The sequence below is a fragment of the Colletes gigas genome, unplaced genomic scaffold (genome assembly GCF_013123115.1).
Source record: "Colletes gigas isolate AHSC1104 unplaced genomic scaffold, ASM1312311v1 Colletes_gigas_Sc00039, whole genome shotgun sequence".
In the NCBI taxonomy this organism is placed as follows: domain Eukaryota; kingdom Metazoa; phylum Arthropoda; class Insecta; order Hymenoptera; family Colletidae; genus Colletes; species Colletes gigas.
Window position 1 is genome coordinate 1311611 of NW_025106668.1, and position 12786 is coordinate 1324396.

Genomic DNA, 12786 nt, shown 5'->3' on the forward strand with positions numbered 1-12786 from the left:
TAAAGGATTTCAGTTTCTCTTCGTATTAAAAATTTGTATGTTTCGGCTTATCACATCGTTTTAAAACATCTTATAGAAAAAGCGAGAAATTAAAGTGAAATTAAACAATATCGAGGAAATAAGTTCTCTAATTAGTTTTATGAAATTACCTAAAACCAGAAATTTTTAATTATCAATATTGATATTAAATTATTGGCGGTTCCAAGGGTACTGAAAATAGTTGATCAGCTGTGGTCATCTTTATAAGCGATTGTTCCCGGGGTACAGCCAATCAGCAGCCAGTTAGGCTCCGATTGGTCGACAGTAGCTTAACAAAGTTGCATAAATATCGAGATCCCTCGCAGGCACCAATTTTTCGAATATTCTTAGAATTTCTACATATTCTTCACTAAAATACGCGTTGTTTGCATTTTTAAACATTAAAATCCTCCAATCCGTTCAGAAGTTATGTTTTAAACATACGCATGAAATTTCAAGCGAACATTTCTAATTTAATTGAAGATTTACATTCACTCACGATCGAAGATGGTCAAGCGGGAAGTGTAGCGCCTATGCAGCATTCAAACTCTAGTTTGAAGAGATCTTTCAAGGACAGCTATCAAAAGAGACCACTCTGGTCTCTTTCAACACGAATAACATCATATTTTTCGTGTTACGAACAACTCTGAGATTGAATATCTCGTACTGAACTCGGTTACTCTGTGTTACTGAATAAGAAAAATAATTACTCGTTTCATTCAGGGTCAAGAATTCTGGTTTGCAAAGATTTTTCGCAGACAGCGATCAAAACGAACAACTCCCGTTCTTTTGAACGTTAACATGAGCAAAGTCCATTCTTCACATATTGAGTATAAATTTAATCATTCATAGGAATAATAAAAATAGTTTCTTTTTTTTCAATAGTTAAAACATGATCAAGGGGTCTTAAAACGTGTATTTACGTGTAAATTTTTCTTTCATTATGGACGTTGCTTGTATGTATGTGCCTGTACATATACCTCGAAACGTAAAAATGCCTGGGCAGTCGAGATTCGAAATTGTATGCCATTGACGCGAGGACGGACTTCAAAGCTGTTCAAGAGCAAGAAGGAAAGGCTCCCATTCACGTTCTTTATCGATTTCCCGAGGTTGCATGAAGTGCTGACCTGACGTAATGCGTGGCTCGTGCGGTAGGATACTGAAACACGTCGGCTTTCCCCACCACTAGTTAAGTGTATACGGCAGTGACCGTGCGCTCCAGTGCGCATGACCAAAATTCCCACGAATGTCCATCACTGGTCGAGAGTTGATATTAATGACTGTCAAACGAAAATACTAATATAATGTATTCTTTACATCGGATTATATATGAAATAAGAACGAAAGAAAAATACAAGAATAAGAAATGAAAGTATTTTCTAAATTTTGTTTTGTCTAATAATTTGTATTAGAATTTTATTTGCAAATTCAAAGTTATTTATTAGGTTAAGTGTCAATATGTATATAAATTTTAAATATTAATGAATGATACAATTCTTTCATATTATTAATATTTACCAGTATTAAGCACGTAACCCAATACTATCGATTTTATATATTATATAAAATGGTTACTATGTGGCATCAGCAAGTATTTGCTCTTGATGCTAAGTATAATGGACAACGTGTTAATAAACTACCTTCTTTGGGTTTGTATGCGTTTCGTAATCTAACAAATTGCACTATATGAAAATTTGAAAATTAATAAAATTTTAGGGATGCTTTACATTCGTCGTAGAAATCAATTGTTAAAAGAAAAATTTTGTAAGGATCCAAAAATCTGTGAAAATTATTTAAAACTAAGGTCAAAATTGTTATTTCTACGATATGGTGAAAGCTTGGAACAAAGTAGTCTTGGAAGCCACACAACTGAAGATGAGAAATCAGAAATTAAAATGAAACTTAATAGTATACAAAGAAAATCTATAGCAGAAAACTTTGCATTTGATGGAATGCATCATGTTTTCGATCAACATAATGCCCCCGTAATAATGTTGAAATTTGCAAACAATGATAGATCAAAACTATGTTGTGCATCATTAGATGGATTATTATCAATATGCGAGGCAATTAGTGTACCACCAAAAGTAATAGCTTTATTAGAAGGCCATAAAAAGGGTGTTACAGCATTAGACTGGAGTATTAGTAATGACCTCATAGTTTCATCCTCTTTGGATGGTACTATAAGACTCTGGAATGTTGCAACAGAAACTAAACCAGACTGTTTACGAGTGGTTAATGATCAACAACGAGCAGAAGTATTATGTTGTGGATTTATACCTATAAATAATAATTTAGTTGTCGCTGGTAATTCTCATGGACTTGTACAGATCTTAAATATATCTACTGGTATATATACTCGAGGTGGATCTTGTAAAATTGGAGGGAAAGTTAGTTTTCTTTGACTTTTAATTATAATATACATGTATAGGATAATTTCAATATAGATTATCAAATTATGAGATTTTTCTACTTTCCTCGAGGAAAGAATCTATAATAAAATACTTCCTTTCTATAATGAATCCACTTGATAAAATGAATGTTTTTCTTAATTTTATATTGAAAGAATTTTGAGAAATAATTCAGTTTCATTGCAAGATGAACTTAATGTTAACATGACAAAAATGATCAATATTAAGTAAATATAGTTTTAACAGAATCATTCTTTTTCTTCTGGGTAAGCAGAATACCTTTTTAAAATTTGATGATCCGCTTTTAATTATCCTGTGTATGCCTGATACAAAAAATTTTGAAATAATATAAGAAACTGAATTAAAATACCACACCTTGCTTTAGATTTTATCATTGACTTGCGAAGGTAGCGGTGGTTTAGTGATATGGGCTGGAAATGATAGAGGAATTATCATGTCTTTTCAATTGGAACCAGGAACAGGTCGATTAATAAAATTACGAAGGGTACAAGAAATTGGAGGAATGATAACCAGTCTTTCCTGGCGTTCATGGTTTTCTAAAGATGCACCATGGCCAGCACTTTTAGTGAGCAGTGCATGTAACGTAGTACTGCTGTATCATATTATCGATAACCAGGGCTCCTTATCACTTTGGACTAAATATCCAATAAAACATAAGTAATTTCTAATTTCAATAATATAGTTACTACGAATACCAATTACGCTTTACAAATTAATTCAATCAGAATTACAACAAATAAAACATTATTTTTTTTGTCTCCTATAGACATTATTTTGTGAGGTCTACATTTTGTCCACAAATGGAAGCATGTTTGATAGCCACTGGTTCCGAGGATGGTACAATTCATTTATTAGATTCAGCTAGGAAAGGCAAGGCAGGAAAAATCAATTGCCTTCATGGTCATGCAACACCAACACTTGCTTTATGTTTTAATTATGATGAATCTCTTCTTGCATCTGCGGATCATCAAGGGCTTATTATATTATGGCGGAATCGTCAACGTCATATATAAACTTTAATACAAAACAAAATGATACTATTATAATAAACATCTTATAAAAACAATTGTTTTAAGTAAAATATTTATAATAAAGTTTGAGATAACCATTATCTGTTTTTCAATTATTAAATAAATCAATTATATTATCCGTACTTTATTTGCTAGAACATCGAATTTTAATTCAGAGATTTTTCATTGAGACAAATTAAAATTAATTAAAAATAATTAAAATTGAAACACAGGAATAAATTGTTTTTCATGTAGACACGTGGAATTGATAGTGGATATGCATTAACGGTATGGGAAATAATAACAATGAATTATATACTCTAAGCAAATAAATTTCTGTTCTGTATAACAATATATTAATTGTTCTCTATTAATACCCTATGTGTTATAATGAGCACAGAGTTAGCAGTATCAATAATAATAGTAATAATTGTAATAGTAGTAAAAGTTGCATAATTAATGCTGTGTTATTGACAGTAACTGTAAGATGCAAATTCTTAATTTCATACATGTTAATGAAATTATAAGTTGGTGCAAGTACCAAATATGTCAAGTTATTTAGATTCTTTTAAATATTTTTGTTATTATTCTAATCTATTTCGTTATTATACTATAATTTATTTTTTCTGTAATATCGAAATTTTTGAAAGGTATTCCTTCTAGATTGTATAATATTAATGATTAACAATTATTAACTTATCATTGGTATTTGTCGTTCTCTTTATAGCACGTATTCAAACAAATATTCACATTTCATGAATTCAATATTTAATACTATATTCACAATAAAGAATTTTTCCGTGTACATTCCACAAAATGTTTTCCGAGATTTCCGTTTTGAACATTAAAAATGATTAGTAAAAGCTATATCAAACGTTTAAAAAACATAATTTAAAAACATTGAAAAATAATATGCTATAAAGCACGGTAATGCATTTTTAGTTTTATGTGCTATTTTATCTAGTATCTCAATAACTTGATTTGCTAAGTCAACTGAAATAAAAGTGCACATCTTGTTCCAATCGTATTTCTAATAAAAATAAAGGCAATATATATTTATAAAAAAAAAGGCATTTGTGCTTGAATTATTATACACATTTTTGTTGCAAACTGACATTCGATCACGATATCGTCTCTTGTTTTACGCTATAATACTTTTAGAGTAGAGAGCTATTTCCTCCTAATAATATTAATATAATACAAAGAAAAATATGATGTTTGTAGGTAACAATAATTAAAATCAATATGAATAATTGTCATATCATCAATGAAAATAATAACATTAACTTATACAGGCACTAATCCTTGGGTGACGATTGTATATTGAACGGTCTTTAATAAATATTTACACGCGGAACGAAATCGCATAACAATTTTATGTAGTAATTGCAAATCGATTGTCTGCCATTCGATTTGATTAGCGATTAAAATTTATGATTCGTTATCGCCATGAAGCTAATCGTATAAAAAATTATGTCAATGTTAAGCTCTATTTATATATTCCTACATAACAAAGAAAAATTGTATGCTTCAATATATTTATAATGCTATAGACAACCGATTAAATCTTAGCCGCGATAAAAATTTCCTACGTCTTATTTACATGTACATTTTATATATAATATTTGAGATTCATTTCATAATGATCTCATTGAACAGAGTAGTCACTGTATTTTTTTAATGAAATTATTTCGGACGGACTTCAGCTAAATTACCTCTTAAAATTTTACTATCAACTTTGCAATACGTTAGTCATGAATTAAAACACTGCACTTGTCCATGGATTCAACTTTCTCTTGGCTATCACATTGGGCACTTTTTGAAGAGGCTGAATCAAGACTTCTCTCTTGTTGAGTATCTCGGAGAGGCACCGTTGGCAAAATATCATAGTTCAAGGAGTTTGGTAGGATACATTGGTCTTGTGTAAAGTCTATACTTTCCGATAATTCGGGTTCCTTATCTGTTTCGTCTAATTGTTCAATATTATCCTCTTGTACTTGTTTTACGGGAAAAGAGGGTGTGCCATTGGTAGATAAATTTAACTTTAAACGATCTCTGGTGTGTCTCAGTTCTCCTAATTGATGTTGTTGACCATGGCCATAATCGTTTAATAATTCTATTCTATTTTGTTGTACCCCTTGTTGATTGCCGTCCACTTCGTCTTGTTCTTCGTTAGCTGACGTAGAAGCACCAGGAAAGAATTGGCTTACATATTTACTGTCACCAGTTTGAAATTGAAATGGACGATTTGAACTGCTTACAAAGAATTCTTCGTTTCCTACAATGGAAATAAACATCATAGCACTAGAGAAGAATTACATAGAAAAATTCTTTAACATGTTGCAACCTCAGGTTTCATTTCTAAAACATAAGCAATTCGTGTTGATAATAACCTTTTTATATTAATTTATATTCTACGCTTGGGACCCTTAATCCTTTAAATTGTATTAATCTATAAAATTCTATAAATGTACAATCTCTTTCGCTGGCGGGTCAAATAAAATAAAATAACATTTTCTGCGATCAAGTATAGGATAAAGATGCAAGTAAAATAATATGTCTTAATTTAATATAATATAAAATTTATAACATGAAAATACACACACACACATCCTGTTGTCGAATATGTAATTTATGACTGCAACCGAAACCTTATATTGCAAAATGACAAAGAATTTTCCAATTTCTTTTTGTATGAAGAACTTTAATATTTCAGCCAGTCCTATCATTTTGAGATACTTTATACATTTATTAAATCTTTCTTAAATGTTATGACAACACAAATTTATAAATAACAACATAAATAAAAAAGGAATAGTAATGCAACATACCAGAATGGTTAGCATCATCATAGTCCAGAGGATATAGATCTAATCGAGGTTCATCTATCATTTCCCAATCTAAAATAGAAAGTAATCTGCATATAAATCTTATATAAAAATAGTTTTAGATCTAAATTTCATCCCATTAACAGAACATGTCTTTATATTTAAAAATCACACATGAATGATGAGTTAGTTGAACAAAGTATCAAAGTATTCTAAGTTACTCATAGTGTACCAGCATATGAAGTTGGTTCCCAGGTAGTAGTTGTTTCTCCTTGAGTATCGGTAGCTAATGTTTCCTTTGGATATTCGTATACGCAGTGATAACGTTGCTTCTTGAACCAAACACTCTTCTTTTGATCCTGGACAAATCGCACATTGTCGATCCGATAAAAATTGTTAAGTTATATCTATATTTAACATATATCTAACGTGTAAAAAGTACATTTGCTAAATACCTCAAATTAAATCTGCAATAGAAACATTCGTGAGAAGGAGATTAAAATATATAAAATGTTCTATATGCAAATAAATGATACACCTACCGATTCGTCCTAGCAGCAAAATTGAGGACAAGAAGTTATAAATGCTTATACTACATTTAAGAAAAAGTAGTCAAGATAATGCTATCATAAAGCTTACGCCAGATTTTAATGTTTTATCTGGAGATCTTAATGCGGAACGGTGGGGTGCTAACGTTGCATTCCAAGCTGATGGCGTGAATTCTTCTTCTTCCTCCTCCTCATCCTCTTCCTCTCCTTCCTCTTCCTCGTCTGCATCCATTTCATCTTCGACATCAGCATCTACAGTCCTTTCATTATTACTCAAATTATTTCGAATTTGAATTTGCTCGACATGTGGTTCATTGTATCGCTACAAAATAAAACAAAACATTTACCAAAGATAAAATTACTCTACATTAAAGTATAGAATAAATACCTTCCAAACAAATTCTCCGGAACTAGAGCTATTATCTTCATCTTCTTCATCCTCTTCTTCTTCGTCCTCTTCTTCTTCGTCTTCATCCTGACTGCCCCAATCATGCTCTGTTGCAAAACTTGTTGACATTAGATCATCCTCTAATGGTAGAGGTAACGGTAATGGAAAAGGTGGAGGTAACTGTTGCCATTTTGATTCTTCTTCAGGACTTGGTAAAGGTGCTACACCACTAGCGATCATGATATGTGATTTATCATCGCGGGAACGAACGACCGAACAATTATAATCCAAATTTTCTTCTTCAGAAAGATCACCGTTGGTTGTGTCTCGTTCATCGTCCTGCAATGTTTCTCCTAATCCTTCTAATAAAATCATCTTATTTGTTCGAGTGTCAACTAACAATACATCATCTGATGCAGATTCTCTTGAAGCAATCGACGTGTCTCTAGAGTTTGACATAAGAGACTCTGAAGTAAGAGTACTTTCTCGTTCTTCTTGGATTGGACTAAGTGGTGTACCATACACGTTATACCTACATATAATAAATAACTTTTTTTATTCAATAACTAGTGCTGTATTATAGATTATTATAAGTAATAAAAAAGATACCTTATTGAAATACCGACTCCTCCACTGCCTTGGTTTGACAATTCTTCATTATCATCATCATCATCCCATTGTTTATTGTCTATATCACTAGATGCAGAAGGATTATCATCATCGTCATGACACTCCAAAGGTTCTACGACAGACATTTGAGCGCAGGGCAGTTTTTCTCTAAGTTCATTTCGAATTGCTGTTACAATCTCTTCTTCCATGCCATATGACACATAAGAATTATCACTACGCAAACTCATTGTAGAACTATCTTCATCTTCAGTTTCGTTTTCTTTTTCTTCATTTTCGTTTTCTTTTTCTTCATTTTCGTTTTCGTTCCCATCTTGTAAGCATTCTTCTGTTTCTTGATATCTACTGGAATATTTAGTATTTACTAATATATCATTTTGCACTGAATCTTTATGTTGGAAAATAGAGTTAATGGCACTTGAATCTTTTAATATAATCGTTTCTTCATTTCTAATTGTATTTTTTGTCTGTGTTTCTTTTTCGTCTTCTGGCATTAATTTCTTAGCGTCGTTTTCTGTTTCAACTACAGTAGCTATAGCTTCGATAGAACCAGACTCCTCTTCATTTATATGAAAAACACTGTTTTCCGTATTTTTAATCGAGGGTAAATTTTCAGCTATTTTTTCAGATCCCTGTATCGTCGCATAATACTCGGCATCAAGAATTGTGTCTAGCTCAAATAAAACCTGTAACTGTTGTTCTTCAGTACACATTGGTACAACTGTAGTAGAATCAATAGTAGAAGATAAAGGAGCTGAAGACGGACAAACATTTTCTTCTTCCTCGCAAGATTCTTTATCTCTAAAACCGGAATCGGAGCTTTGTTCATCATCGGGAGTAGATAATTGTTTTCTTTCTTCTTCATCATCATTTGGTAAACACCTTCGTTCTATGTCCATTTCTCCTCCATTAGAAAATTCATCGTCTGCATTATATGCAGAATATTTTGTATGAGATTTTGATGTATCTGGCATAGACTCAGTAGTTACAACTAATTCTGGCATACTATTATTTTGTCGCTTAGATGACGATTCTGTACATTCATTGAATTCACCTTCATACAAAAAGCCAGGTACTTTCTGTTCTAAAGCAGAATCCAATGCATGATTCCAAAGTATAACATCAACTAAGTTGCTTTCGTCTGCCTCAAAATTAACTGAAAAATTATTAGAAAAGCAAGTATTGTCATTGTCTTCGTGTTTAGATACATCATTATGTTGAGACTCGTCGTTTTGTTTCAACATTTCAAAAGAAGATGTATTATCAGGTACAAAACGAAGAAGAGGAAGATTAGGATCTCCTTTTGATACAAGTCGCAATACATGTTTAATATTATGAGTTTCCGTGCTTGTACTTGCAATGGGTGCATGATCAGTTTCTATAGTAGGTTCTTTATCATCTAAAGATAGCCTTAAAATTGGCGTTTGACCCTGATCCATAGTTAATGTCAGCAATTTTGGCCGTTCTGAATTATCTAACATTTTGATCTTACTTGAAGCGTTATTTGGTAAAGGATCTCGTAATTTTCTCAATGCTTCATCAAACTCATCTACACGAGTACTATGTCTAAGATCACTATCGCTACCAGTAGCAGACAATTTTTTCTTTGTATGCTTTTCTGATATTTGAGCTCCCATTGATAATTCTGCATCGGAATCAAGATCAATATGTACAAGCACCATTAAATCAGTAACAGATTTAGATTTTTGTTTTACTTTTTCAGTATAAACTCCTTGTTCAATTCGTCCTTTCCAACTCTCTTCTTCAGTTTCAGAACTAGATTCATGATGAACCACAATATTTCTAACGTGTGGTACATTTTTCACTAATTCACCAGGCCCAAGACGAAATGACGATTGACGCGATGTATCGTCAATAATAGTAGTCCAGTAATCTGAATCAATACTGCCTCTGAGATCTTGTAAGCTAGCACTACGTACATTTTTAGTCATGTTAACCCGCAATTTCTCCCATCTTTGTTCAAAGTCTAAATACTCTGTACGATTGTTCAGAAGGAGTTGCTTCACTTCATCCAAATTCGATCTTTTCTGTGGATTTAAATTCAAACATAAATGAATTGCTTGGATTACATTTGATGGACAATTTTCTAGATAGGTTTGCAGCACTTGTGTACCGTTTGGCAAGAAATCAGTTCTTAAAGATAGCAACATTTGAATTACTTGTTCATCACTCTTATCATTGAACGGTCTATTTCCCCATGTAGCAATTTCCCAAAGCAAAATAGCATAACTCCACATATTTGCTTGAGATGTAATCTCTCTTGTTTCAATAGTAGTATCAGTGCATTCTATACTTTCCGGTGCTGACCATCTGATAGGCAATGCACGGTCTCCGACCACGTAATAATCTTCAGGATATTTTTCTACGCCGGTTCCATAATCTCCCAATTTTGCTGATAAATCTGATGCTACTAAACAATTTCTAGCAGATAAATCTGTGTGTACAAATCCATGACTATGCATATGTTTTAAACCCGCTGCGATATCCAGCGCCATGCGAACTGGAATATTTTCTTTATTAAGGGCTTCTTGAGATTTCAGATCATGATTTGATAACAAGAAACCTTTGAGGTCACCAACTGGACACGATTCGAATAACAACAGATATGGGTCAGTTTCTAAGCAAAAACCTAACAGAGTCAAAACATTCTGATGGTGTAATTTTAAATATGGTGTAGCTTCGCCAAGAAACCAGGCTTTCTCTTTTGAAGTAGCTTCTTCTGTGAGAATTCTCACGACAACACCTCCATTTTTTGAAGTCCTGTTAAAGCCTTCTAAATCTGCTTGACCCTCTACAACTTTTCCAAACCAACCATGACCAATCTCCCTTAAGTATTTTAACTTTTCTCTTGGTATAGATAACTCTTGTGCCTCAAACCATTCACGACAAGGTTCTGGGAGTACATTAGAATCAGAATCATGCTCTTCAAAAAATGATGACGATAGCGGCAATGGCTTAAATTTTGAAGAACTTTTAGATCCAGATATAATATGGTCTACAGGTATAGGTTCAAACTGTACTCTGTCTGCAACAGCTAACATGCGTGGAACATCTAACTCTAAACCTTCGACAGAGTGCTCAAACGTTGATTCCTGTCCAATGTTGTTCCCATCTTTGAACTCCTAAAACATAAAAAGACGATAATATTCTCCAAAACTACATTACAAAAATTAGAAAAAAAATAAGTATTCTAAAAAATGAAAAATTAATATACATATAGTATTAAGTACTATTACACATATGCTTATAGATATAATTTTGATTATCTGCATTCAATATATATTTTACTACTTGTAAATAATACACATGCAACTGCTTTGAAACATTAAAAAAAGATACAGTAAAATTTTTTGTACATTCACTATTTCCAAAATATTGTATTGTTAAACAGTTTTTATGCGTTTTTAGAAATAATAAATTTTAAAACAATAAACTATTAATTTATGACTCTTTCTATAAGAATAATATGTTCAGTAAAACATTAATTCCTTTTATAATAATTACATTTCTATAGCAATTCTTTAAACTTCTGTTACATCCTTATAAATTGCAATATAATGATTTAAAAGCACAACTGACCAAGTAAAAATATGTTACTCAATTATCGTTTCAATGATTCTCTCGTGTTCTTGCTCGTGTTTTTATTCTATTTTTAATATTCGAATAAAGAGAGTCACTGTTAAATCTTTTATTACTTTCTAGCAATATTGTTCTAAAATTTTTAGTTCAAAGGGTTTGTAGCATCAAAGTTACCTGTTTGCACTTTTCTGCTTTGTCCTACAATTAGAAATGTATAAATCATTGTTAAGACGATAAGTAACCATGTCTTTTATCTGTTACATATAGCGTTACGACCGATAATAAATTACCTGAAATCCTTTAGGTCGTCTTGGCCTTCGACAACAAAGACATCCAACTAAAGTAAATGCTGTAGCAGTCACGCTTAAAAGTCCAATTGTATACTGTATCCAATATCGTTCCCATTTTGATGATGTATAGATGTATGGAAAATCTATTACAAATGAAATAACCTCTCATTTGTTATGTGCTACTAAAATACACGTTGAAACACAGTTAACATACCTGTACGTATTGAAGACGATACAGGATAAGCGGTAAGTGTCGGTAGACCCGCCCAAAACAGCCAACATATCCAGCATAATATAATATTCAACATCGCGCATTGAAGCTCTTTAATGATGATCACAATCCATTTAAGTCATTCTTAAAAATTTAGGGTTCCTCAAGACGGTGTGTAATTGTAAAAACAGAATGTTTTATTAAGTCGTTAGACGTTCCAATTTTACGACATACATATCACAACTTTCCGTAATTTCATATTTTTATATCTACACTTTATTGGAAACTAGCTTCGGTCGTACGGAATGTTGTTGAATGACTCCGTCACAGCAATGATAAAATGTTGCAATAATATGTAAAACAGAAATACACGTTTCTTAGGGAAACCACCTGGGCCAAGCATGATACGTATCGTGAAACGGATACAATACAATCGGCCACGGTCCGGTTAAAAGGTAGGTGTAAAATCACCACGCTTGCCAAACCCAGTTCTATTCTTGCCCCTCTATTCTCTCTGTTGCTCTCTTTCTACTTCCAATACACTAAATGCATGCACACACGTACGCACGCACGCACACACGCACACATATACCCTGGCTAGACGATCGCTCCAGTCTGTGACATTTTGATTAGCGCCACATCATATGCATTTAACTATAGAGTTGACTGAAAAGTGCAGTTGAATACACTGTTTTTAAAATAAATATATTAGACAAACGATTAAGTAAATTTTCACATTTTTTGCCGTATTTGTAAAATAATGTGTAATATAGAGAATCTGTGTGCAAAAAATTGATTTAATAGTAGTTAAATGAAATAGAAATGATTATTATT

General features: G+C 32.2%; 2 protein-coding genes across 6 annotated transcripts; one reads left to right on the plus strand and one right to left on the minus strand.

The window, feature by feature from the left end:
- The first annotated feature begins 1298 nt into the window (after positions 1–1298).
- LOC122402747 (WD repeat-containing protein 13-like) lies at positions 1299–3550 on the plus strand. Its single transcript, XM_043405790.1, has 4 exons — positions 1299–1667; positions 1735–2408; positions 2815–3107; positions 3217–3550. Exons 1-4 carry the CDS (start codon positions 1586–1588, stop codon positions 3461–3463), a joined length of 1296 nt encoding a protein of 431 aa, XP_043261725.1. The 5' UTR covers positions 1299–1585; the 3' UTR covers positions 3464–3550.
- Positions 3551–4171: 621 nt separating this feature from the next.
- On the minus strand, positions 4172–12758 carry LOC122402749 (rho-associated protein kinase 2-like). Of its 5 annotated transcripts, XM_043405792.1 has the most exons (10): positions 11956–12758; positions 11742–11884; positions 11626–11649; positions 7834–10994; positions 7225–7756; positions 6928–7158; positions 6831–6839; positions 6521–6647; positions 6292–6360; positions 4172–5738 (listed from the first exon to the last, which is right to left on the minus strand). In XM_043405792.1, exons 1-10 carry the CDS (start codon positions 12047–12049, stop codon positions 5209–5211), a joined length of 4920 nt encoding a protein of 1639 aa, XP_043261727.1. In that variant the 5' UTR covers positions 12050–12758; the 3' UTR covers positions 4172–5208. The 5 variants fall into 5 exon arrangements, 4 of the variants coding, with proteins under 4 accessions (XP_043261727.1, XP_043261726.1, XP_043261730.1 ...); XM_043405791.1 differs by lacking the exon at positions 6831–6839; XM_043405795.1 differs by lacking the exons at positions 4172–5738; positions 6292–6360 and adding an exon at positions 6744–6755.
- Between the last annotated feature and the right edge of the window lie 28 nt (positions 12759–12786).